The sequence below is a fragment of the Fulmarus glacialis genome, unplaced genomic scaffold (assembly GCF_000690835.1).
Source record: "Fulmarus glacialis isolate BGI_N327 unplaced genomic scaffold, ASM69083v1 scaffold8813, whole genome shotgun sequence".
NCBI classification, from domain to species: Eukaryota; Metazoa; Chordata; class Aves; order Procellariiformes; family Procellariidae; genus Fulmarus; species Fulmarus glacialis.
In genome coordinates this window covers 4,082-32,056 of record NW_009204842.1, presented here as the reverse complement: position 1 = coordinate 32,056, position 27,975 = coordinate 4,082, and the positions used below count along the sequence as shown (strand labels likewise).

At 39.8% G+C, this 27,975-nt stretch overlaps 1 protein-coding gene across 1 annotated transcript; it reads right to left on the bottom strand.

The window, feature by feature from the left end:
• Window positions 1–39: 39 nt before the first annotated feature.
• GIT2 (G protein-coupled receptor kinase interacting ArfGAP 2) lies at window positions 40–27,975 on the bottom strand (the record flags this gene model as incomplete). Its single annotated transcript, XM_009575146.1, has 19 exons — window positions 40–1,078; window positions 1,975–2,038; window positions 7,123–7,305; window positions 7,442–7,524; window positions 12,186–12,275; window positions 13,249–13,497; window positions 16,710–16,859; window positions 17,669–17,811; window positions 18,836–18,947; window positions 19,256–19,353; window positions 19,698–19,770; window positions 21,876–21,927; window positions 23,488–23,533; window positions 24,381–24,475; window positions 25,610–25,740; window positions 25,886–25,972; window positions 26,337–26,442; window positions 27,180–27,292; window positions 27,842–27,975. Coding segments are annotated over 19 exons (2,222 nt in total), but the record flags the coding sequence as incomplete, so codon positions are not given.

Here is a 27,975-nt window from a genome sequence, read left to right as displayed (position 1 = left end):
ACAGAAATCTTTAGTGAAATTACATCTTGAATTACTGAGCAATGCTGCTGCAAACAAGATGGTGCCTTGAAGATGACAGTAAAATTCTGTAGGAAACTTAAGAATGAATTATTAAATCAGAAACAAAGGATAATATTTTAACCACTAATGCCCTAAAGTAACATCAAACATATATATTAATGGCATAGTGACAACTAAAAGAAATAACTATTAAGTTTCAAATTCCTTCCAAAACAGATAAAGTGACAAAGACCTTGTATAGTTACATGTAATAAGCTCGGATGCCCACAACTACTATTGTTTTAGCAGACTAAAAACATATTATTGCACAACAGTTGATATGGGAACAGATAATATTCGGCTTGTACTCCATTATCGGGACTACAACCTTCTTCCTGCTGGGTGGCAGTTACGGTCCTGGAGCCTTCAGAGCCTGTTTCGCTGCAGGTTTCTCAGTCAGCGGCACCAGGGCACATGAGACTCCAGGACAGACAGAGCAGAGGCGAGATTCTGCCCTCCGATACGTGCAGCTGACTTCAGCGGCAGTTTTTGCAAGCAGTATCTGAAAGCAGAACGTGGCCCCAGGGAAACATCTAGCAAGAGCTTGATACAACGCTGGTACGTGATAATGGCTCAACAGCTATTCGCAACATGCTATTATCTGTAACTAAACTGGCAACACAGGCACAAAATAAGGCAGTGGGTTAAATTAATCATAAAATTGTTAGAAAACATGCAAAAATAATACTGAGTTTTAAAAAAAAGTTTCTTACCCCTTTAGTTTTTTTCATAAAAATTTGAATAGTTCCACACCTATATTTGAAATTCAACCTTTAAAAAACAAGACTAAAAAGCCAAGTGTGACTCAGTTGTTGTTCTCTTTGGTTGTGATGGTAACCAGCTGTTTAGCAGCCTTGGCGATGTCGTAGGCGCACTGGATAACTTGCTGCGTGACCAGCTGGATGTCTGTGGTAGGGCAGGTCTCCACGGGAAGGGTTTTTTTGCACTCGGATTGGAGTCTGTAGGCACTAGATGTCAGCAGACGCAAAGAAGTCCTTACCAGTTCAGATTTGGGTTTCTGAGAAAGGAGAATAGAAGTTGAACTCGACAGAACAACAAAACTGTTTTAGGATCGCTTTTAATTAGCTGGTAGTGGTTCACAAGTGTTCTTTAATACAAAACGTCTCCTGCTAGGGCCCTGCTTTCTGCACGGACTGCTCTGTGCTGTAGGAGACGTTATAAGACATCACTGCAGAGACGTGGGGTAGGGGTGGATGAAACAAGTTCCTGCAATTTCTCCTCTCTCATCTCAGGAACATTTCAAACTGCTGCCAGGCAGCATGCAGGGAATACTGCTTCATGCTCTCATTTAGGAGGTTACTCACACAAATTTTCTAGTACCCGTTTACTGCTACCCAGCCCATGTCCTGGCTGACATCAGGGTACAGCATGTACAAGACAATCCATTCAGGTACACACAACAGCATTAGATTTTCCTTGCAGTTTTATAGAGGTAGGTAAGACTTTACAAAAACGTAATCACGGAGATTTCCCTCCCTAAAATTTGCTGTGAAGAAACAGATTGCTTTGGTAGATGGGTAACAGATCTAAACATAACCTGCAAGTAAGAAATCCAGGCAACGGCATTCACCCATTCAACCAGAACCTTGAGGGGGACGAGTCTAGCAAAATTCCCATACAACCACATGACTACTCAAGCTAGATGCAAGTAGCCTCCAGTTTTGGAGGAACTGTGTGCAATTCTTAGAGTTTTAAGTTCAAGAGTAAAATTAAAGGCCTGGATTCACAAATTAGTCCTTCCCAACTGGCATGCTAATAAATACAAAGATACAAGATTTGACAATAACACCTAGTCATTTCGCCCTACCTTTGGCTTTTGGTTTTCATTTACTGAAGGGAAATCTACTAACGAGGAACGAGGCCAAAAACATTTCAATTCTGAAAGGTACTTACTTTTGGGAACAAGGCTGCCATTTCCGTTACTGCCACATGTATTCTCTCGGAGCATGGTATATAGCTGCAAAAAGATGCAATGTATTACTCATTATGCAAAGACTCCCTTTCCTCTTGAATTTCACTAGTCAGTGGCTATTATTCTAAAAGCAACTGAGTAACAAAAACCCCATATATATTCTAAAAATATCTTTGTAGGCTGCACTGAATGCAACTGAAGGAGGTAGTGCAACACACCATGTGGTGACTCCCGATGTCTCCTCAGCGTTCCCCAGCACACTGCAGCACCAGTCTGTATATAACTACGTGACTTCAGAAAAAGCAAGAACTTAACCAACAGTACAAAATTTAAGTTTTCATTACCCTTTGATCAAAGTTTGTTTGAAGGAATAACTGTCCACACCTATTATACCAAACATTGTCAGAAAAAGTCTCAATTTGTATGCAATTATGGAAATGTGTCTATGAATATTAACTGCACATTAATTCATACGCTCGCATTTCCTAACCTCCCCCGAACCCAACTATTCAAACACTAGAATTCGTCTCCAAATCGTACAGAAAATCGCTCAGCTCTTTCTGTTTGGTGTATGCACAACGACATATTATTGTTACATGTGGGACAGCATGCCCAAGCAAACTGGTTCATGTGAGTCACGCACAAAGTAAGGTTCTGCAGTTTGAAAATATTTAAACAAAATCCGGTGACACAGAGGTGCTTTGGAAAAAAAGCAACTTTTTTCCTCAGTGCAGTGTTGACAATCAAAAGTGGATTAAAACCCACTTTGTATGTGGGATCTGAGTAAGTTTAGCTTGCTGCCATTTTACGGAAATCTCTATCCATTTGTTTCAAAAAAGCTCTTTCTGCATAAGCCAAGAGACTGCAAAATCAGTCTTCTAAAAGAAAGTTTTTAAACCGCTAAGGATCTAAGCAGCTAAAAATATTCAGTAATCTCTGAAGAAAAGTTAAAAAACCCCCAAAGGTATTTCAATTGATTTTATGTTTCAGATTTGAATTTTGGCCATCTAAACTCTTAAAAATAATTTAACAGCCAAGAGTTCATATTTATAGGATTTGTCTGCACCTCTGAAGCAATGCAATTTTTCTGCACTTCTTTTCCATATGTAAGTTACAACGTAGAAGCCTTTAAAAAAACCACTTTGTACCTAAGTTACCAAAATACCGTAAACCCAAAAAACTGTATTCAAAACACGTGGCAGCAAGACCTAGAGCCTGACCTCCGTAAGCTTTTAACCCATCGATTCTGAGCTAAACTCCGAGCGATCTCTGTAACAAACACGTGCCTCTCCGGGTCAGCAGCCGGGCTGGAAGCTTTAGTTTGTCGCAGAGATGCACATTGAGGACACACCTTGATTCCAAGGAGATTTATTTCCATCCTTGTATCAATTAATTATCAGTTGAAGCCAGGAATGCAGCACCATGCACATATTTCCACTTTTTCATTTCACAGATTGGAAGGTTAGACACCTCCTGAGAATGGGGTATGCCAAACTTCCAGTACAGAATTCATACCTTGCTTTTTTGGTAAAGTTTAACTAAAGGTAAAACATCATATGAAGGTAACTTAAGAACACCAAGATGCCTTCTCGGATGAATTCATACGCAGTAAACAGACAAGGAACAATTCTCACACAGCAGCTTACGGATGCATGCATCTCCAAACTACCAACTACTTTCACAGTGTGTGAGTTTTAGGCTAAATATTCAGTAATTCTGTTGTTAGCTAATAAAACAAAGGCAGATTCCATTAGTCCTCACAGATTTCACTTCTGATTTATATACCAAATGAAAATTGGTCTGTTAGAAATAGATCTTAAAACTATTTACCATAAGCTGCCGTGAAGTGCTGTGTTAGGGTGGTCTGTCAAAAGTCTAATTTCAAAAGAGTCGGGTTTATGCTTCACAGACTCAATTTTAGCATAAGTTAGTTAACATGATTCAATCTTTAAGCAAGAGAATCTCAAAAATCACAAAGCAACAGCATTCAAGAAAAATATTCAGCATCTGTAGATTATGGTAGATCATTGCCCTTTCAAGCAAAAAAACCCCAAAAACCAGTTCCCCACCCCCCAGTCATTATTTATGCAGTCATCTTGCAATACCAAAGGTGCAAAAATAGGTCACTTGCAAATGCACTGAGAAAGAAGCAACACACTGGGGTCATTTTGGCAATGCAGGAAAATTGCTTTAAAAATGAGTATTTCCGTACATCTCAAATCACATGAGTTCTTCCAAATAAACTAAAAGTGGAGAGAGGTCTTCCAAGTTCACTGTAATTCCCATTCTGCTATTGAGTTAACAATTAATTTGCTCCCTGCAAGCCACACTGAACAGCACCTTACCTCATTAAAAAGCCAGTTTGCTGATGAAACCCTCCACTAACAAGGAGAGAAAGCCCTAAGAATTACTTGAATGAAAGAGACCAAGATTAACGACACATATTTCACAATATGTTCTCTAGGTTAGCTACAAAGTTTACGGTGTGTCTTGGAGGAATGGCTTTATTTTATAGTCTAAACACTCACTGTAAGCTCATGAAATAAGCTGACACATTTGTTGAGTTTACAGACATTCCAGTAAGACATCAGGAAGATATTCAAGTAGTGACAGCTTGGAAAAAAGAATCCATCATTAGCAGTAACTTGTGGTAATCTCTTCCTCCAATCCTGGTATATTTGTCACTGGCAATAACACCTGGGGTTAGAACTTGGGAAGTTCTGTTTTAAAGAACATCTCACTTAAATTTCATTTTTATTTTAGGCATTAATAAACAATATTTTGGTCAGGTTGGAAGATACTATATAAACACACATCTTTTTTCATTGGTTCAAGATACAAATGATCTCATTTGAAACGCCAGCTGTATAAACAGTTGAGGGCGAGCTGTCAGGTGTGAACGTTGCATCTTGGGAACCGTGAAACTTCTGCTACTCTTACAACAGTGCGCAGAAGCAGCAACCACATGTTGTGCTGTTAGTTGTCACAATTTAACTTATGTCGATGGACTATAAACAGAACAGAAACAGGAGGATCTTTTACACTAGAGACAGTTACAGTTCCAGGCTGTGATTCTGTTCCACATCAAATCAATACCGGGAGCTTCGACTGAACGGGTAGTATCCTCTGTACTAGCTATCTGCAGTTTCGTTATCATCCAAAGCATTTCATGCATAGCCTTCAACGACCCCCAGAGGCAGCAGAGAGAAAGAGAAAGGACACTGTGCCTGGGAGGCAGGGACAGAGGCCAGAGTACCAGGAGGCAGGACCGGGCTGCTGGATGGTCAGAGGCTGCAGGGGAGCTCTCTCAGCCCAGGGAACCAGCGTGCTGAAGCAGCCGAGGCTATGTCTGAGCTTGAGCATGCCCGCACGCTCTAACGGTCTACTCGGCCAGTTGAGCACAGGAAAAGGAACGGAAGAAAGCGAGAAAAAAAAGGAAGAAGGTGTTTCATTAATAGATGATAGTCTTGCATCATTTTATTACTCTCCGATTATCTATGCAGCGCGTGGTTTTTATTTACAACGTTCCCAGCACTAGCTTGGAAGATGTATTATTACATCCCTAAGTATGTCATTTTGTTAAGGAAGTGTTACCCTATTGCAAGAAGAAAATGGTGGAACAAGCCTATTCCATCTCCTGCGTGCCCCAGGCTGTGCAGTTCTCAGCCCACTGAGACAAAGCCAGGGAATAGGAAAACAAAGAACAGCAGCTTCATAGTTCAGTGTTTTGCAAGATTAGACTCATTTAAGTACTGGCAAACACCCCACTCCATGCATGGTGCAGAAGAGAAAACAAAAAAAGAACGTAACAGGTTGTTTAAAAATCTACTCAATTTAACAGCAAAAGCTAGGTAGGCTGCATTGTTTCTTTCAATGATTTTTAAAAAAATAGAATTCAAATACTGTAAACTGTGATATACATAAAAACCAAGCTCATTTAAAGCTTCTCTTACTGTTGCTTCTCTGTGAGAAACAAGCAACAAGGGATTGCAGTGGAAAAGGTTACAGACAAGGGCAACGAGCTCAGCACAAACACGTTAGAACTCGCCATTCAGCGTGAGGAGGAGAGGCTGTGCACTGTCCCTTCTAAAAATAGAAAAGTACAAGAAGGAAAAAACACAGAACAAAAGTGGCCCCATTGTTGTGCACTTCTCTCAGCAAGGCAGGAAGTGAGGGCTTAACATAAATCGCCAGCCGCTTCTCACAGGCAAAGATGGGCACAGAACTTGGGACAGGAGGCAGAATGTAAGACCTGCCAGCCTGCAAGTTCAGATTTTCCAGAGACCAAAGCTGTTCCAGACCTAGAACATGTTCATACCTGGGAAGACGTAACTCTTATTGACAGTCTTCTAAAAGAGCTGTGCAGTAGCACCACCTGATGATCACTCAAGGGCAGTATCACTTTTACTCACTCACGGCTATTCTGAAAATTAATTGTTCAGTTGGGCCAGGAGTTCCCCGAGGGAGCTGAAGCTGCGTGCTACCTGACGTGCCGATGAACAGTCTCCTGCCTACCTAGCTATGTCTGTGTCTAAACCCAATAGTTCAAAATAGCTTTTGCTGGTATGTAATCTGCACTAATATTTCAGTAGGAAAACCAAATTCTCCCTGCCTTTGCAATTTTTTCCTGAAACCAGACTTGGTGTTACTATCACACTTCTGCAAGGGGTCCTTACCTAGGGACATGGAGGTCTGAAGATCCAAGAGAAACTTATGCCAGGTTCTCTGCAACATGTTTGATTTCTATCTAAAACAAGACTCATTTTGCAGCAGGACTTCACGGGCGCTTTGCTCCCCAGTGCTCCCCATCCCTGTGCCAGTTGCGGGCAGGGCAGGCAGGCGGCAGGCAGCGGGCAGTGCTGCAGCCAGAACCCACTTGCAGAGGGCTGCGCCGGCTTTTTGGACGGGCACGTGTGTTCCCACTGCCTGTGCTGGTCACTCGTCCCCGCTCACCCTGTGGCACTAGGCCCAGCACACCAGGAAACACCACGGACCTACACGTTTTGTAGGTGTGAAACCGGCATCTCCAGTACTAACACGGCTGGTGGCAGCTGTACTTCTGCAAACACCTGAAGAATTTTCTTCATTTTCTTGCAAACTCCAGAACTTTTCCAGCACTCATGCCTTACCTGTCATGCTTGTTCTCTTGCGCTGCTCGCAGCAGCTCCTGAATATTCTTAGTGATCTGCTCAGTTTTCCGAATCACGTCTTCTGTGCTGGGCAAACTGGAGCTGGGGGTTGTGTCGGCGTCTTCAGGGATGGATCCCTCCCCCTGCCAAATGACACTCCTCTGCCGGCCTTTCCTGCCTGATCTGCAAAGGAACAAAGCAGAGGTCGGCCCTGTGGGATGGAACTGGCTGCTTACGCAACTCCCTGTCCTCCAACAGCGCGGAGCTGTGCTGTCAGCTCAGCGTCACCGCGCCATCAGCTGTGCGTCACACCACCTACCCTGTCTCCTCCAGCTCCAGAGAGGCGGTGGGGTTGTCGTAGTCGCTCTCAGACACGCTGCTCTGCTTCTCCAGCTTCGAGGCCTGCAACGAATACAGATTTATTTCAGCGCTGTGTAGGAAAGAAGAGCCCTGAGCTGTGCCAGCGCCACGTCCTGCGTACGCGGGCTTGCTCTTTAGCACAACAGCCCCTGCACCAGCCGCTACCCTGGAGCCGGTGTGCCCCCTCACCCTGTGCCGGGCTCCTGCTGCCAGCTTGCACCCGAGGCCCCGGGCGCTGCTGGCACGGCACGGCCCCACCAGCCCCGAAGCGAGGGCCCTGTCCTGTCACCCAGCAGGGCGGGACAGACAGCCACAGCACGGCGTCCTTCCCCTGCCGCTGAAACTGCCATGTGGGCTCGGAGGGGGAGGCCCGCAGGGGAGCAGAGGCCAAACGGAGAGGGCAGAACCACCAGGGAGAAAGAGGCCAGACCAAGAGCCAGAGGCCCACAGCAGACTAGAGGCCAGACACAGCGAGGGAGGCTGAACACAGAGTGGAAATCAAACCGAGCATGGGAGGCTGAAACGAGAATTGAGGCCCAGCACAAGGTGCGAGGCTGAACCAAGTGTAGGAAGGCCCATGACAGAGTAGAGGCCAAATCAAGCATGGGGGTCTGACCACAGAGCAGAGGCTGACCCTGGGAAGTCCACCCACTGCAGAATAGGAGGCCAAAACAAGGGTTGAGGACTATTGCAGTGTGAAAGCCAAAATAAAGACAGGAGACTGAAATGATGGCAGGAGGCCCATTGTGGAGTGGAGGCCAAAGGGCATGTAGGAAGCTGAACTGATGAGATTTGGAGCCCATTGAAGACTGGAGGCTGAAACAAGGGTAGGAGGCCAAAATGAGGACAGTTAAGGCCCGTTGAGGATTGGAGGCCAAAACAGGGGTGGGAGGCTGAAACGGGGAGAGTTGAGGTCCATTGCAGATTGGCAACCAAAACAAGGTTGGGAGGCCAAATAAGTGAGAGTTGTGGCCACAAGAGTAGAGGGCCACTGAAGAATTCGTGTCAAAAGGAGGGTGGTAGGCCAATTCCAAAGCAGAGGCCAAAAGGAGGGCAGGAGGCACACAAGGCAATGAATGCCAGAGCGAGCATTGTAGGCACAGAAGGAAGTGGAGGCCAGACCGAGCGTGGGAGGCCCATTGCAAAGTGGGAGGCTGATCCAACCAGGAGTCTGAACCCAGAGTAAAGAATGAATAAAGAGTGGGATACCAAAATGAGCTTAGAAGCCAAATCCACAGCGGAGGCCGAACCCAGAGTGAAGGCCCACAGCTGAGTGGGAGGCACACAGTGGAGTGGAGGGTGAACTGAGCCTGTGACTCTGAACTCAGAATGGAGGCCCATTACAGAGCAGGAGGCCAAACCTAGATTGGGAGGCTGAACCAAGCGTGGGAGGCCCACTGCAGAGTGGAGGCCGGAGCGAGCACAGGAAGGCCCAGCTGCAGAATGCTGCTCCAGAAGGTGGAGGCCATAAACAGAGTCAGAGGCCCAGTATTTTCCTGCTCTCCCCTTCACGTGGCATTCTCTGGGGAGATACACAGTGACTGTGTGCACACCGGGAACCAGAGTGCCGCCCATTCCCTGCCTCTGAGCACATGCACTTCCTCCCAGGTGTAGCGGCAGAACGTTCACCACCTCCTACTCCCATACAGACCAGTTCTGCACCTCCCAGTAAAGCATCCAATCCGTGGGCAAGGATGATGCTCAGGATTTTTTCCTAAACTCCTTTTCAGCTTTTTTTTTTTTCACGCTCTCAGAGGGCTGCTAACACAAATAAGCATACTTGCACCATGACAGCTCAAGAGTGCTCTCCCTGCAGATCCTAACATACAGCCCACTCTGTCAGCAGGAGATTCAAAGTAGACTTTCATATAGAGAGCTAGGCTCCCTTCTCTGACCTGATTTAGCCTTCTTGGATATTTTATGCCCAGGCAATACAACATCCTGGAGGTTTATGCTACGAATACCCACTGTCAGGCCAATCTCTGCAGTTCACATGAATTTGCAGTTTGAAGCCCCTGAGGTACACTCCCATCTACAGCCAGGCCCCAGGATCACCACACACCCTGCCTACTCCAGTCTTAAAAATTGCAAAGCTCATCAGAAGTGCCTACTGCAGCTCGTCCATCTGCAAGTACGCCACATCAGTCTCACTCCACGTATGGCCCAGCCTCTGCATCAGCTCCTGCCTTAGTCACAGACACTGCTCACATAATAGGGTCCTTCGCAATCTCCGTTGAAGAACCAGCCTTGGAGCTTTACAGAAACTCTGAAGTTAAGATGAGGGAATTTCAAGTGTTAGACTGTAAGGGACACCTTCAATTTGCATCCCTGATCCATACACTTAGGAAATAATACTTCTACCTTGAGGACAGACCAAAATGTGACTAGGAGTTGGTTTTCATTGGTTAAGATCCAGTACGTTTGTTAAGCACTGATCTAATGTTAAAACCAACAATTCTTAACTCTGAAGCACCTGGAGTATGAACACTTTCCATCCATTTTGAAGTTACTTCGCACAGAAGGAAAAACAAGCATTTTTTTGAACACTCACCTCTCAGGATAGCTAGTAAAGATCAATTGTAAAAGTGACACATATTTTGAAGATATGAAACTATTATATGTAGGGTCTGACCCTTCCCCTCTCCCAGACGTATAGAGGAGAACAATACAATTTGTGGCAAAGCTCTATGCTATGGTAAGAAATACAAATGACAACATTGAATTACAAGAATAGGATATTATGGAATCAGTAATATAGTTTAGAATCAGTGTACAATAAAAACAAACAAAACCTCTGCAAGTTTCTAGTACTACACAGGACTGATATCAGCTGCAGCCAAACCTAGATTTGCATTTGACCAAGCAGGATACTCCCTTGTAAGTTTTATCATCTAGCCCTACTTGCAAATCTAACATTTTCTTGACTGATATGTCCAAACGCTGTACGGTCAAAATAAAATGGGGACACAAGAATTTAAAAAGCAGGTTCTTTATCCTGGCAGGAAGAGGTCAGAGTATGACCATTCAAAATCTAAACCCACAGACTTGTTTTTTAAAAAATTTAGTATTATATAGTAAAATTTGATTAGAGACTCTGCAATGCTTGCCCAAAAAACAGAATGTGACAGTATGATTTCATTATAACCACACAGGAAAAGCAGAGCAAAAAGAGAGAACTTTTCTTGTAAGATCTTTTCAAAATCATTTAAGTCTTACAAAGAAATACAAATACTTCTCTCAAGTTTACTCTCAGAAAGTCTTGTTTTAACACAGAAATAAGCAAAGCCTCAATCTTGAACACGATACAACAATGGGTATAAGCTACTCATTATTTTCTAAGAAATGACACATAAACATCTAAAAACCACCCAAAGGACCTTGCATCGATATTTGCTTCAAAGTTAAAGAGGTTTAGTCGGAGCAAGACCTCGAAATGTGATCAACTCATTCTGATGACAGAGGGTTACTTTCTGCAAGCAGTGCAAGCTGGTAGGCTCAGGCTCGTCAAACAGCGGCGTAAAAGCTACGGGTTTTCATCTTCAGCATTCATTAGTCTGTGACACATGACTCAGGACCTGCTCAGGGTCCATTACTTCAGTCACAGCCCCTTCATAGCCAAAAATGGATGTTATTCTAAAGCAGCAAATGCAATGTGCTTTTCCCTTCTTTTGAATATGTAACTTGCAATTAGTTCAAGGATCCCAAATAAAACAGAGTCTAAAAAGAAGCTGTAATGGACAGACTAGTCTATCAAACTGTTTGCCCTGCTAAATATGTCCTTTTGCAAGGTGGCATTTTATGCTCACTCAAATTCATTTGCTAGAAGTAAGACTAGATTTAAGTGTCCCACTCCAAAAAGAGAACAGTGTTTAAAAAAAGTTTAAGAAGCTGGACAAGGCTTCTCCAAATAGCTAATAGCTCACATATGAGGCCACAGCAGATAGTGTCTTTGGAATAACACAAGCTTACAGAATGCATTTAATGTTTCTTGGTAACACTGCAATTTTTTTCCTAAGAACAAAGTTTTGTAGATCCTGATGGAACACCAATATAAGCTTCCTTTATACTTTTTCAGTGTCTTTAATCTTGGCCTGAAAGGAATCTTGCTAAAAACAATTCCCATGACCAGTCTTTTGTCTATCAAGGTGAGCAGAAAGCAGGCTAGCTGATACTAAATGCATCGGTGGGCAATATGAATGGCTATCTGCATGCTTAAAGAACTCATTTCAAACAAACTAATGAACATCTGTAAGATAAACGGTCAATCAGTACCAATTTGGATTGGTGCAAACTGGCAGCCCCCAAAGAAAGCTTGAACCCAGTGAGCTTCATATGCCTCATGCAGTGCATTTTAGTCAGGAGGAAGAGTTATATATTGGCGTATGGAATATCAGTGAGTGCCTGCCAAATTACTTTCCAAACAGCAACCAACTTGTCTTCTGGCTGTTTTCAGTGTTACGCACTTGAACAAGTGATATGGAGTAACTGTGCATAGTGTTAAATGCTAAAGATTTTAGCTGTTGTGAAGTTAGAGAAAAGCAAGTATCCACAGCATGTGGCAGAAGAAATGGAAAGTGATGAAATACTGCTTCGTGCAAGCATGAAAGCTAGTCAGCATAAGAGGGGAGAAGACAGAGGCATAATGGCTTCTAGGGAGATTGCCACCTCCTCCAGGTAAAAGACCAATTGGGAAGGTACTTAACCCTTCGTGTGCTTTCATCCCTTGACCAGGAAAGCGTGGAGGGGAAGGAAGGTAGAGATGAAGAGGAGGTCACAAACGCACTCCTCCCGATCTAAAAATGGGAAAGAGAAAAACACTCGGGAAAACCAAAACACAAATAAACTCTTAACTGAAATAAAGGAACATTCTTAAAACCATGGAGATGACATAAAGCAAGAATGATTTTGAGAATTTGGCTAAGCCTGAGCGGACTTAATTCTTTCAAAATACAATTGACTTCATGTTAATTCTAATATTGATATTCCAGAGGTGCTGAATTCCACAGAGAATAAAATACATTCACCATAATACCAAATTAACTAACTCCACATAACAAATTAATGCTTCAGAACTGCTACTTCTAACCAAATTTCAAACCAAATGACCAAAGGACCTATACAAAGCACTGTCATGTTTTGCAAACACTGCCACATACAAAAGAATTCTGACATTTCTTGCTGCCAGAACTGCCTATATATCAACATGCCATTATAATTTAAAATGACCCAGATTCCATAGTTTGAATTTCTTATTAATTTAATTGAAGAGGGGGGGAAATCCAGCATACCAATTTCTGCACTGATTCCCTGGTGCACTCAACTGTCTTCTTTGGAATGTGCATGGAACATTTGCCCTCCCTCATGCCAGGCAAAAAACCTGTTAACTTCCAAATATGTTTTAAAGGGCTTAATTATTCATCTGGAAGGAAATACAAGACAGTGCTACCAACAGGGAAACATATTGAAACAAATCCACAAATGTTAAATACGTGCCTAAAAAATATTGTCCCATATATATTGTGGTTAAAAGAACAGCTGAGCAGAAGCCAAAAGCTCCAGTTTACATATTCCAGAATTGTTATAGCTTTTACTTTTCAAAACATCAAGCTCCTGCAGACATGTTAATACAGCAAACATTAACAATTTTTACAGTTCAAATTCACTCTGAAGCAGACAGTTGAGCAGCTTTGGTAAATGAGCATAGTTGGAATAGACAGAAAAGCTGAATGTAAGAGGAAATGCAGAAGCACCAGCAGTTTTACTTACATGTGAAGGGAAAGGCTGCAGTCTTGTTATGCTTTCTTCTGGGTATGTGACCTCTCCCATGGGGAGGTAGGGTTTCTGACCTGATCCAGTCTCATACATGGACATGGGTCTGCTACCCCGTGCAGATGGTCGCCGCTTTAAAGAAGAATTGTTGGTAGGGTCTGTGTATTCAGAACCAGTTTGGACCTGATATATATTGGTTGTGGCCTGTCTTCTGAGGTTCGTATTCTCACTCTGTAGCGTTTGAAGCTGAAAGAAATGTTTAGCAGTGGGACTTTGTTTTTCCAATAGCAAGCGTCAAAAGCAAACTGACTATACAATACACGCTTGTCAGCTTTACCAGGAAACCCAGTTACTAGTTGGGGTTCGATTTCTTTTTCAAAATCTACTTGACTTGCTTAGTATAAGCATAGAAACATCTACGTTCCAGATCTGGAAATATTTATGTGCTGATTTCCAGCACTTTTTGCTGGGATGCAAGCTAAATTAGATCTTAAAATTGGCTGTTGTAGTTAAAACACACAATCCATTTCTTCCAGCCTGGCTGTACTGGCACATGAATTGTGTAATATAATGAGGTTGTGGGGGGGAAGGACTGCCAACGAAACAGTTTTTCAAGCAAAGTGATCCACTTCAGCAGTCGATACAAGAACTTAGAAGAGGACTTTAACACAAGGCCTATGAAATCTGAAAATGCCAAAACTACAGCATAGACACCAGAGGCAGCGCACAGAAAACTAGAGCTTGCTCTGCAAAGCAAGAAGAGAGTTTAGCTTATGAAAATTAAGTATCAGCTACTGCTTTCTAAGAAGCCAACAAGAAATAATTTTAAAGTTTTTATTATTATGTATTTGATGGATAATAAAAATGCACCGATTCTGATCTTTTTTGTGGAGTTACTCACAGTAAGTTTGCTATATTAACACATCATAAAGAAAAGATGTCAAAAAAGTCAGTATCAGCAATTCTCTAACAATAATTGAGTATAGTTGATGCCCTTTTAAACAGGAAATTGCGTATTTACTACTTGCATTTACTTTGCACCATATGAACCTTCAAGAACATTACCTCTACCAAAAAATCCTATTTTGCCTAGAGCACTTCCCAGAACCCTAAATCGAAGGTACAGACTTCTATCAAGATAATTTATGCTTTTTCTCCCCACTTTGTGTGCTCTGTAGTAAGATGCATCAAGTCTTAAGATTTGAGGATCAGCCAGGAGCCAAGCTTCCCCTTTAAAGTTTGACATTAGAGGCAATTAAATAGGTCAGCTTTATAGCCTCCTTCTTCCAAACTTCTTCCATATTTTAAAACGTGCTTTTGGTGCAGTTTTAGCCAACAGCCAATGTAAACTCAGACCAAACTCTCAACCACCTATATGCACCTAAAAACATCTGCAGGCATAAAAACCACAACTTTTTCCATTAGAATGCCCATTAAAGCAACAGAACTATTTTCATTTTTATTTAGGAAGAACCTACTCTAAAGTGGCATTCATCAAGTGCAGCTTTGCCTCTTCTTTAATTAGCATCTTTTGCTTAGTAATTGCCATGCAAAAGATTAGATACGCAGGTGGCTAGTAAGGTGATACATAAAGTGGACAGATTTTTTTAGTTTATGACCTTCTAAGCCCTTGCTTAGAAAGCAAAAAACCAAAAAAAAAGGGGGAAAAAAAAAAGAGAGACTCTTGAATGACATCTATTGCATTAGAATTGCTGAAGTAGTACAAATATATTGGTGTCTTGCCACAAATAACCCAGCAGAGAATTCCCATATTGTACTGAAGTTCCCAGTAGCTTAGAGCTAAGAGAGCTGTTACCCCTTCCTCCCATCCTGCATTCTGCAATGACGCACAGCTATATCGATTCTTTACCAATCCAGAGCCACTAAACACCAAGTTAAAGAAGCCCCATAGCTACATACATCATCAGGACATAAAATTAGTGCAACTCATCTTCAAGGTGAGCGAGCCCTGGCTACGCCATTTTTCAAAACAAGTTCAACTGCAGCACAACAATGATCTCTCTTCTGCTACATCACATATATATACTGAAGTCTCATTAATTCATAGGCCCTAAACAGTTTCTTTTTTACCCTAAATAGACTGTATCTGTTTAAAGAAACTCAATATAAGTGAAAAGTTAATGCAATTTGATACAGAGAAATGCTTAACCAGCACAAGCTGTTAGAAGACCAAGGAAATACCCTGAGATCTCTTAGGTTCCTCTGAGTATCCACCATTCCAATAGATCTGAAAGGCTGAACACAATTGTAACAGAAGGATGGCACTGAACAGCCAAGGATATTCAAATCTGCTGACTTAGCTTGGCCTCAGATGCTTAAGAGCTCAACAGTTCTCACCACTCTCCAAAGCATCAGCCTCTTTTCCCCAAAACAACGGGGAAACAAGCTCTCACCACAGGCTCACCTCTGCAGGAGCACAGCTTGAACAACTTTCTCTACAGGGAGAGAGCTTACAGGGAGACTATAAGTGTTGCAGTATTGTAATTATTTGGAAAACAGGATTTTTAACACTAGGTAAAGGAATTAATTTGAGGAAGCAGCAGCCCTTTCTAGCTAGCATGACAGACAGAATAGTGAACTTAATACAGATATAAATTCTCCTTTACCCCACAAAAATCTCTATTTACCAGAGCACTGGCAAAGCATTCAACAAACTGTTGATTTGTTTATATAAGGATTAGAAGGTGTGGCTTCCAAACTGGGTTTTTGGAGCTTTACATTCAGGATTTTAGCAAAAACGTTCAGTTTTCTGTTTGTATAAGACTATCTATACATAGTAACTCATATTGTAAATGAGATACCTCTACATTATCCTCGTCTAGACAAAACCCACGCTGAAGGTTTAAAGCAGTAATTGAGTTTATCACTGTATCTTTTATGTGCTATTTCCCACACATTGAAATGCAAGCAAATAAATCTTGGCCTCCTGGTATACAAGAATTTTATATTGTATTGCCACATTTCAGATTATTTTCTACTGCCAAACTGGATTGGGATTTTAATTTCCCTTCATTCCACCTAGACTTATTAATGGAAAAAGACCCAACATATTTATCAGAAAAGTTGGAAGTATATTATATAGATATGTGCACACACGTAAGATGTGTGCTAGCACTTACTTCCTCATTGTTGAAAACTGCTTATCTTGAAGCAAGACAGCAAAAACATACAAGACTTGCAACAACTGTCTTGTCACTTGGAAAACTTAGTCCAAGTGAACTAAGCAGATCATCATCATCCCCACAAAAAAACATTTAAAGCATGTGCTGCACATATACATTTATAGTCTCATATCTGATTCCAAAGCAGCTCCATTTTAAAATAAGTTTTCTTACTATCCTAATATTGGGTTATTGCATCTTCAGTTTCAGCAGTTTTACACTGATCAACTTAAAATACATCAAGAGATGAAGGGGTTACACTATTGTGCCTGTTACCTTTTTCTGCATGATTCGCAGCTCATCACTCAAGTTGACGTTCACTTTCATTAACTGCTGAATCTTTACCTCGGAAGCCACCAATGCATTTTTAACTTGCATATATTCTTGGGCTGTCACTGGTCCATCTGACAAGTCTGAATCCAGGCTCTATGAACAGTAAGAGAACAACACTTACACCTTTGAGACACAGACTACCAAAAGAAAACAAGACTGAGATTTTGACAGCTTTTCATGTACTTACTTTAAAGGAATCATGGTTCAAATTAAGTTCAAATTAATAAGATCCATTCATAAAAATAATTTTAGTCCAATACAAAAAAAATTTTACGTCAATCAACTCTTAGCTCCTCTACGCACAAAAACATTTGTCTCAGCATTTCACTGACACAATACTCTTTCGTAAGGATTTTTTTAAAAAATATGCAATAAAGAACTGGAAACTCATAAAAGACAGATTACTAAATATTCAGTGTGCATGCTACCAGGGAAGATTAAACTAGAACTACTAGGTGTACTGCCCCTTTTTTACCATGCTGCATTATTTTCAGGAATGGTTTAAAACACTTAGTCACTATTGGTCTGCTGTAAATATTTCTTCAGTAGGAAGCGGTAAATGTTTGTGATATACCATGGAATCACTGATTAAGAATGTTTTGATAGATCCAATTATTTCATCTGTGCAATTAGATCTATACCTTAACTCCAGACATGCACAATGGCGCACATTACTTTTCTAGAGGTGGATTTTATTTATAATAAAAATTCCTTAAGTCACAACACTTAATTTTGTTAAAGTTCATGGACTGAGGCATGATTCTGAAATGAATTTGAAAATGAATTAAAATATTCATTTTCTGATCATTTATGCATGTTAAATCCCCTCACAAGGGGAAAGATTCACTGCAGATTACCTTTATGAATAAAATTTGGTGTGTGTATAAGTATTTCAAACCTACCTTCTGTCTGTTTGATTTAGCTGCATTTGTTTCCAGATCTGTATCTTCATCTGAAGCAACGCTGTCATAATCAGGCTGGTCATTATCCTGACTTTCACTACTATGTTGACTGCTGATTGATTTGAGTATCAGTTCCACATTTTCTGTAGATCAACATATACCATTTAAAAACGTACTAGTAAGTTTGGAGAAGAGATGGAAGTGCATACTTTAAAGTAATTAGAAAAAAAAAAAATCGGAAAAGATCTTCAATCAGAGAGACAATACAAGACATGGCATAATAAAGTATCATTTGAGTAGCCCAGTTCAAAAAATTAATTTAGATCCACCTAATAGGTATGGATTATTACTGTCCAAAACATCGAAGTTTTATGGTTTTGTCTTTTCATTGTAAGTGTTCAGACAAGTTAAAGTAAGTGGTGAGAATCATGCTTTAGCAGCTTAATAAAATTCACGTAAGGAAAAAGAAACCCAAAACAGACTACACTGGACAAATGGATGTCAACATTCAAATGAAAAATATAGGCAAAAATTAGAAGTTAGAAAAGATTTTTTGTATTTTCTCTCCAGAGGGAGAACTGGTGTTCAGATGTTGTTTCATACCATCATGGCTAGAACTATGGCTCTGCCTGGTTGTTGGCATAGGTATTTGTATTCTTTGGTATCGATCATGCTCAAGAAATACAGAAAGTAAACATTTTTAGGCAAATCAGCAATAAGTTCAAGAGCACCTAAATTACAGCAAAGTCCTGCATGTATAGAGCAGCCAGGAAAGCCAGCATCTAAAACACTGACATTATCCTAGCTGCCAATCAAAAGAAGTATCACTCTAAAACCGTACAGCAGTATTCTGGAAAATTTTACCAAGTTATCATAAAAATCACAACCACCATAAAAAGATGTTCCTGAATTGCACACATCCCACTTGATTTAATTGTATTACAAATACCAATCTTAACAGACAAATCTCCTGTACTTGGGCATTATTTTGGTGGTCTAATGCATGTTGTCAATAGCCTGCTATCCACATGATTTACTTCTTATCATTTATAAAAACAGTATAAATCTCTCTCTTCATTCATACAGTACTTCTGAATGAGGCTATGGTATTGATTAAACTACTGAAAAACTGCATATAGAAGAGCCGACAACCAAAAGTATACCCACCTTTTGAACCAGTGAGAGGATTCCCCTGTTGTCTACGTTTGGCATCACTTAAAATATCTATAACTAGCGTAGCAAATTCATGGGCATTAAATCGAGCCAGTTTCTGTCTTCCCTAAATTACAGAATAATGCAGAAAAACCAAAAAAGTACATCATGTATTAGATGAACAGCAGAGTTGTCAGGTAAAACTAAGACTATAGCACTTACAGTGAGTTGATTGTTTAATTACATTTATTGCAAAAAGTGTGATTTAAATTATCCAGCTGCACACTCCAGGGCAGGGGAAATGTGAAACTATTTTAACCTCTTTACAAGTAGATGCAACTCTTCTACAGTAATGAAGTACAGTAAAGCAGTATTACTTAGAATACCTGGCCTATTAAATAAAAACAGTTTTACAGTATTAAGAAGATTGCATACCTGATTCCTGGTTGAGGAATATTCAGGATTTACGGGAAGAAAAGGGACCACTGTGGTCTCTGTCACAAGTGTACTATGATTCTGAGTAGCAAGCCAAACTGCTCGAGGGAAGGAAAAGAAAAAAAAAAAAAAAAAAGGGAATAACCTTCCTGTACTATTTGACAGTGTTTCTTGTCAAAGAATAAAAGACAACTATTTCAAACACAAACACAATCAACTCAAAGAAAGGCTTTTTTCCCCCAGAAAAAAATTTGTAAAAAACATAGGATTTTTTTCAATTTTCAACATCACCTTCAGACAATGCAAGACAAAGAAACTACCATTATCAGTAATTACTGAATACAAAAGTACTTTAAACAGAACCATATGCTTGCACTGGCATCTTGCATATAATGTAACAATTCAAATTTGTTTTATACACATTCTGGAAAGCCTCATTCACCTGCGTCTGTTTCCCTCCTGTCAACTTCATCATACACATCCATGGCAAGTTCTTCAAATAAGTGGTTGCTTAGCTAAGGGTAGGAGAGAATAATTACAGCTTGAAAACAAACAAAACCTAGTAAGACCTCTATAACATAGAAAATATAAGAGCACAACTCTGCTTGGCTGCTTTTCAGCCTATGTAATTGCTTGTTTCTCAGCCTGCATAGTAAAGTAATCCATTAAGCAGACATATATGACCACTCAATTGCTAGATACAGAGACAACAATACTGTTCTACACTTTTCCTTTACTGGTTAATGGATTTTTTTCCTCTCCTATCCGATCACAAAAAGACCTTGTGTATTTGGGGTGAAGCAGACCTACTGTGGGCATTAGGTATCCAAATGCCACTGTAGATGTGGGCTTAACTGAACAGTGAAGACTCACAAAACACTTGGGTGTTTCAAACTGTGTTCCTACAGTGGATGGTTCAAGAGAGATACTTGTGTTACGAAGAAGTGAGCTGTTGGAAGATCAGACATGAAATTAAGATGTCACAGGGCTTTGTGGATGTTTCACTTACCGACGTACAGTGTATTAACATTAGTAATGGGTACCAGACTTGGTAACTAACTGACAGTGTAAGCAAGCCTGAATAGATGGCTGATTTTCCTTCTCTGGGACAAGCTATACTAAAAAGGGTGAAAAACCTAACACTTTTTCTAGACTTTAGCTTTATTTACAGGAAAACCAGTCCTGCTTTTTCCAGAGTTTGAGTCCTAAATTCTTAATCAAAGAGCAACTGCCATCATTCCTGAACCCAGATAAAGGCAGTATGTTTACTTGTGTACTGGGTCTGGCTGGGATGGAATTAACTTTCTTCATAGTAGCCCACAGAGTGCTTGCTGTGTTTTGGATTTGTGGCTGAAACAGTGTTGATAGCACTAGCTTGTTTTGGTTACCGCTGAACAGTGCTTGCACAACATCAAGGCATTTTCTTTTTTCCCCCACTCTGCCCATCCCACCACCCAGCAGCAAGTAGGCTCAGGGTGGGCATGAAGCTGGGAGGAGACACAGCCAGGACAGCTGATGTGAATCCGCCAAAGGGATATGCCATACCGTACCATGGCATGCTCAGCAATAAAAACTGGGGTGGAGGAAGAAGTAGTTTTGTTTTGGGCTACCAAGGAGGCTGTGCAGAGACTGGCTGGGCAGCGGTCTGCCTGTGGGAGGTGTTGAGCGATTTCGTTTGCCGCACTTGTTTTTTTTCCTCTTTCCTTCACCTATTAAACTGCATTTCACTCAACCTATGAGTTACTTCTGCTCTTCCTGTGCTCTCCCCACTCCTGCTGGGGGGACTGTGTTGGTGCTGGGCTGCTGGCCAGGGTCAACCCACCACAACTTGCAAAAATACAATGCAGGAATCCATCTACTTCTAGCTAGCTATGCATTTAAAGTAGCTACTAACAGCATGTTAACAGCAGAAAGCCACTTCTAAAGGAGGATTCATGTTTGGTTTGTATTGATTACTATTCGAATACCAGTTCTACACATGCTGGCTTGCTTAGCTGAAATTTTCATGACCAATAGCATTACCTTTACAGAAAAATGGACATTGTTGAATAGAAGAGTATCACCAGGATTGTTCTTTCCCCAACTGCAAAATTTTTATCCTTTGATACAATTTGCTTAAAAAGCTAAAGTTTGCTAAAAGCTTTAAGTAGAGGGAAAACATATCCCCACTCTAACTTGTACAAGGATTTGGTCACCAACACTTCAGTAAAACTAGTGAGCTGGCATTACTATCAACTAATTAGCAGACAGTAATGCACTATTCTGACTTTCCAGAAAGTTAAAGGCAAATAGTAACATTTAACAAACAGATTTATATAAAACACATGACAGCAAGACAAACAACAAAGTTTAAGGTTCTGAACTGGGGACACAGACCTAGAGATACTACCCTAAAAAAGACCAACAAGTATGTGTTCTCCATGATGGATTTGTCATCATCTCTGCTCCTCCATTTCTGCCTATTTTTATGTTTTTCTCCAGACTTTTAACTTGCTACAGAGTTGACATTTATTTATGCAGGAATTAATAGCAGCTGAAACCAGCGTGAAAGATGAAGTGCAGAGTTTGCCACGTCTAGACAAAGATGTGTCACACAGCACACACTGGAAGTTTTACTTACAGATTGAAGCTTCTTCTTCGCTGCTTTTGCAAGTTCTGATAAATCTAGACTGCTATGAAAACAAAAAGTGATCATTACATCTGCAGCACTTAACAGCTTGTCTAAACACAAATTCTACGTTTCAATAATTCAATGATTAAAATGTCACTTTTATTTGAAACTCCTTAATATTTCAGTATTTTTAATATAGTTTTTAACACATTGATCTTACTAGTATTGCTAATACACCAATTAGTATAGTCTTAAGCTTTTCTAAACAACAATCTTAAATTTAAAACAAAAGAATATGAACATCCACATTTGCATAGCTCAAGAAGCCATCCAGCTGTAGCGCAACAAAATGTTTTCTGTAAGGAATCTGAACGATATGATCATTCTGACCAAAACTCGAGTCCACAGAAAACACACAGGATTTGTTCCACTGGACTTTGCAGGAGGTAGGTGACCATCAGGCTGGCAAATGGCTACAGTGATAGGGCCATGCTTAAAATTATTCTGTACTGATTAAGAAATAATCTCTTCTACTCGTTTCCAGCCTTGAACATGAGGCACAAGATGAAGATTGTGCAGTTCAACAGAATTTATCATAAAAGTCACAGATCAGGAAGCTGACAAGTTTTGAGTCCATATTTATACCACCTGGGGAAGACTCCCCTGACCTACAAGGAGGGAAAGGCCCAAATAAAACCTCTGTATGATTAACTGACATCACAGAGAGTTTGTGTAGGCAGTCACCTAGACAAGAAAGAAAGAAAAAAAAAAAAACCAAAAAAAGACCAGCGGAGGACATCAGGCAGAGCTAAGACAGTCAGGCTGTACTGCAGGCTCTGCAATCTGAGCAGCATCTTTCAACAAGTAATTTTCTCTGCACGTCAACTTCCTTCTCAGTGTAATGAGGCAAATGATACTTACGCCGCTCTGCAAAATACTGTGCATTGAAAACGCACAGTACTTTATCCAATAGCTAAACACAGCATATCTAAAAAAATTACAGATGTTAACACTATTTTACCAACTATTACATACTTTCTACAATTTTTATTTTATTACAGTTTTTCATAGAAATTTTGCAAGTAATAAGTTGAACAACAGTTTACTTACAGCCGTCTTATTTCCAATTGCATAGCAATAAAAGAAAAATAGGGACTTATGATTAATACTCGGTATGTTTTATACAAATACGATTTCATGGATTCGTTACAAAAGTTAAAAGCACTCAGATGATTAGAAGTACAAATATTTTCAGAGAAAAATGCAGCCTTCTTGCAAGTATTAGTTTCAAAATGCTGTATCAGGAAACTAACTCAATTGGTCCTTTCATTATTTACAAAATCTGTTTCCCAGGAATCCCCATACCTGTTCCCTTAATATAGTTGTCTCACCTTCCCCCTGCATTTTAACAAATACAGTCAACTTCTATCATTTTCTGATTTTGTGTAAATGCCAACATTCTTTCTAAAAAAAAAAAAGCTTCCAAGATTGATAAAGGCACACACTAAAAAGTTAGAATGACAACAGGCTTAAAAGTTGTTTCAGAAAGGAAAGGGAACTTAATTATTAGGGGTTTTTTTATTTTGATGTTTTCAGACATGCCATGGAATCAGCAGCTTACCTGTCTGCCATCTGAGGTATAACAAAGTGCTGTCCATTTTTATGCTCTAGAGTTGAAAACAAATTGTACTTTAATAGGTTGTTACTGGACTATAGTTTTAAATGTTATCAGGATATACAGCTGGTGTTCAGTTTTACTAAAAGACATAGTAATGAGAAACCCAAGAATATATGCAACAGGCAAATATAGAATAATTTATCTTGCGTGTAATTACTCAATTTTCAATCATAGGAAGCTAGCAAGTCTTAAAAGAAGGTTCCTATCACAATTTGCTAGTGTTACCAAAGATTCCAATTAAGGCTTATCAACTGTATTAAAATTCCATTAAAAAAAAAGTTAAGTACTAACATAGATGCCTTTATGGCACCTAATGGCTAAAAATTTTTAGGTGTGCTTGAGTTCAAAAGCTACCCACTTAATTGAATACTCCCCTGCTTTTCCATTTCAATGAGAAGAAACTGCTTAGAAGAGTTTCTACGGTATCTCCTGCAGACTATTCAACATTCACAGAATTTATATTTTCCCTGCAATTCACTCCTTGAAGTTAAACAGTACTCATCTGATCTTATGTGTAGGTTTCTCCACACTTTCAGGGGTATTCTATTTATAGAACACATATTTGTGGAAAAACAGAAAGGAACTTAATTTTTAATTTAGGTATACTTAAACTCCTGCAGTTTTATCTGAATTTTAAATGCATTATCATTAATAAATGCATTCATATGCATAATCACTAACCTTCTCTAGTTCTTCCTGTATAATTTATATAATGTTAGAGTATTTGCAATGCATATAAAAAGTGTAGTTACACTGACACAAACATCATATACCGTAGTTTGAACTGTCCTATAATTAACACTGAAAGATCTCGGAGTGTAGTTTTTTCTACTTACCTGGTTTCCTGCCACAGAGATAGAAAGCTAACCTGTCTGTGAGTTCATACTGAATTTCCACCAGGCGCTCTGCCAGTTCATGATGCCCACCTTGCCTGGTTTACACACACACAAGTTACATTAGTTATTCATTCTGAGACACACACAAAATTTTAAAATGGTTAGAGAAACAGATATAGTACAAGCCAGTGTTCAATGCTGCACATGTTTGAGTGTATCAAAAGAGCACAGACTCACAGCAGGATTTTCAACAGTATGTTCCAGTGGGCAAAAAGCTATAGATAAACTTTTACAAACTCCCCAAAATGAGTCAGTGAAAACTCTGAAAACCTTTGCCTACTGCTTTGCTGTAGAAAAAAACCAGATTATATAGGCTATTTTGAACATGTTATTTACAATTTCCTAGACAGTTCCTGAGCTCATGCAACAAATTCACCCAACTTCACATTTAATTAATAGCTTTGAGAAATAGAAATATTCTGGCATACTGTGTTCTGCAACCAAGTGAATTTATTCAGTCTTCAGATCCCACGTATGGCCTCAATTCAAAAGCAATCAGAGTGATGAGGAGGTTTTATTTACACAAATGTGCAGCTTCTAGCTGATCAGTAACGTCCAATTTTGCATATAAACACAAAAAATCTTCAGTGCTGTGCTGCAAATCTTGCAGTGCCTCATTACTGCCCAACTGATCAACAGAGATATTCATGTTTAATCTTTCCTGACATGAACGTTGTCTGCCCTTGGGAAGCCTAGAGCCTTTCTAAAGGTAAGCTTTCCCGAGGGTGCAGTTCTGCAACTGGATGCACCTAACAGTTCACTGCCACTAAAAAGCCTGGTTCCACGCCCTGCTCCCTGACCCATCTGTGCAGTCCAGCCCTTTCCTACAGCAGTTCCCCAGTTAATCCACAGTCCTGGAGTTTACTCAGCTTGCTGAACTTGCAGAAACTCTTCTCCTCAGCTTACTTTTCTGTGATTCTGCTAGATTGACACAGCCTATTTCATTGGGATCACAACTGTTGTCTCAAACGCCCAGGAGAATACAGGCTATGAAATGATGAAAATGCTTATTTATACTCTTTATGCATTCGCTCTTTCTGGAAAAAGTACTTATTGGCATTTAACGGTCAAATTATTTTCAGGACAGAAACATATCTAAGCAGGTTCATCACATGATTTACAAACATCAGTTAATATATAAGAGCATCACATATATAAGAGCCTTCTACCTTGCATAGTCAACTGGAGTTTTCCCATTGGAATCTTGCGTGCCAGGATCAGCACCATAAACGGCTAATAATTCTGCTTGTAAAGTCTGCCCTGCCTTAGCAGCAACATGGAGCGGGGTGTTTCCTTTCTCCTACAAGTTATTAAGAAAAATATCTACTTAATCAACAGGTCTGAGTAGAAGATTGAAATATAATGTGTATCAGCTGAAATCAGTACAAATATTATGAACTGTAAGAATTTATTGTATATCAAAATAATGAAAAAAGCATTCATACAGGATGAAAGAAGTTGGCTTGAGCTCCTAAGGAGAGTAATCGCAAACATGTCTCCAGATTCCCTGTCCTTACACTGGAATGGAGTTGCTGAAAAAGAAGCAGGATTGTACTTAATACAGCGGCAGTAACTGTGACTCATCATTTGTTTTTTCAGCCATGCTTTTAGAAACAGGTATACAAGAATTCTTGCTACAGCTGTTTTGTGTAAATGTTTTTCTCCAAGTTAACCTAAATTGATGCCACTCAACCATCCTCATCTCCAGTATCCATATATATTACCCAAAAAAAGTGGCTTCAAGTTGAAGTCAAGCCGTATTTGTTGATGTCACTATTGCTGTTCTTCAGCACTATTATCTCAAGTCAAAAGCAACTAATTTCATTCAGTCAGATTTCACTGTTCTGTTACACAGAAGTTGTAGCTTCTGCAGACTGCCAGAAAAAACATACTAACCTTACTAAGATCTTTGGCAGTAACACTGTCATCTTCACGGCATGGCAAGCGATGAACAAATGCTAACATTTGATATTTAGCTCTAATGAATTCTGCTTTATTGGGACTGTAAAGAGAAACCCAAGCAACAGAAGGGAAAGAAAATAAATTAGTGCTTTCACAATAATATAGATGCTCTAGAAAAAGGAAAATTCACAAGTGATGATTGCATTAGATCTTTGCATGCTACTAGTAGCAAAATTGGACATAGAAAAATATTTTCATTAAAAAAACAACCCAGTGCAGATTGTCTAATTATATAGTGCCTACAAACATCAAAGTATCTGCATACTCTAAGATGTAGTGTATATTTCTTAAAATTAAACATAGAACTTAAAATTATGCCAACTTAAGATCTACACTTACTATATGCAGTTATTTACATTTTAAAATGAAGCACCATATTCAGTGACAGAAATCTTCTCTCAATTTTTTTTTAATTCATCAATCAAACTCAATCTCATTAGTAGCATTCAGTTAACTGAAGCACGTGGCATGAGAATTAACAGTCTTTTGATTCAAGTACAAGTAAAGGTCCTCATTATTCAAAGCTAGAAGTCAGGAATCAATAGTTCAGAGAATTCAAGCAATGTATTTCCATTTTTGCAATAAATTTTAAAAAATTAATCATTGGCAATTAAAAAAAAAAAAAAAAAAAAGAGTGAACAAATAACTAGTTTACTCCTGTTCTCTTCCAGCAACAAAATATACACATGTTCCCATGGATACCTTGCTGCCTCTGTCACTGCTGAATAAAATAATCATACTTCTACAAAAACAAAAATTTTGTAATTTTCCACTTACTGCACTTTATCCTGTGGGCTAGCTTTGCGCCTTCCACTCATAACAGAGGCAGGGTCCAGCAATGAATGTTCCCATATGGAGTTAGCACCATTATTGTACAGTGTTTCAACCATCTGAAATCCAAAATGTATACAAACAGGCAGTAAAGAAATTTTGCTGCTAGCTGCACAGACTGACTAATCAAATATCTGTAATTATTTTCAAGCGAACAGCAAGCCAACAGAAATTCTTATTCTGCGTGCCAGCATCCATAACCTGCTGGGATATCAGAACCAGGCACATGCCTAGGAGGTTATTATGTGGAATGTAGTAAGAACCCCCTTAAAATTCTCCACTCTTCTCAACAGCAGCTCTACTGAAAAGAGAGGCTTGCTATATATTGAAAATTTAGGTTGAAGCAGATGCATTGCAGAAGTCTGAAAGAAAAGTTGAAGGTGGCCTTCCAAAACAAAGGTATCAAATTAAAAAGGCATAGACAATCCTGATTTTAGTGGTCCATCATGGCAAAACAAGAGAAATAAAAGGAGACTAACTTAGAAAAAGAAAGCTTAAAAGGACCAGCTCCTCTCAAACAAAAGCTTAGTGATTTAAATTCCATAAAAAATGTTTAAAAAGTTAATATATCTAGTTTTAATGAAGGAAGACACAGTTTTACTTTTTACCTGCAGCAGTGTTGGAGGCCATGGTGTATGCTTGAGATGTCTCACTTGAGAGATATGACGCCCCAAACTTCGATGAACACTACAGCACTCGTCACAGATCAGAATCCCCCTGTTTATAGATGCCCAACAAGGAT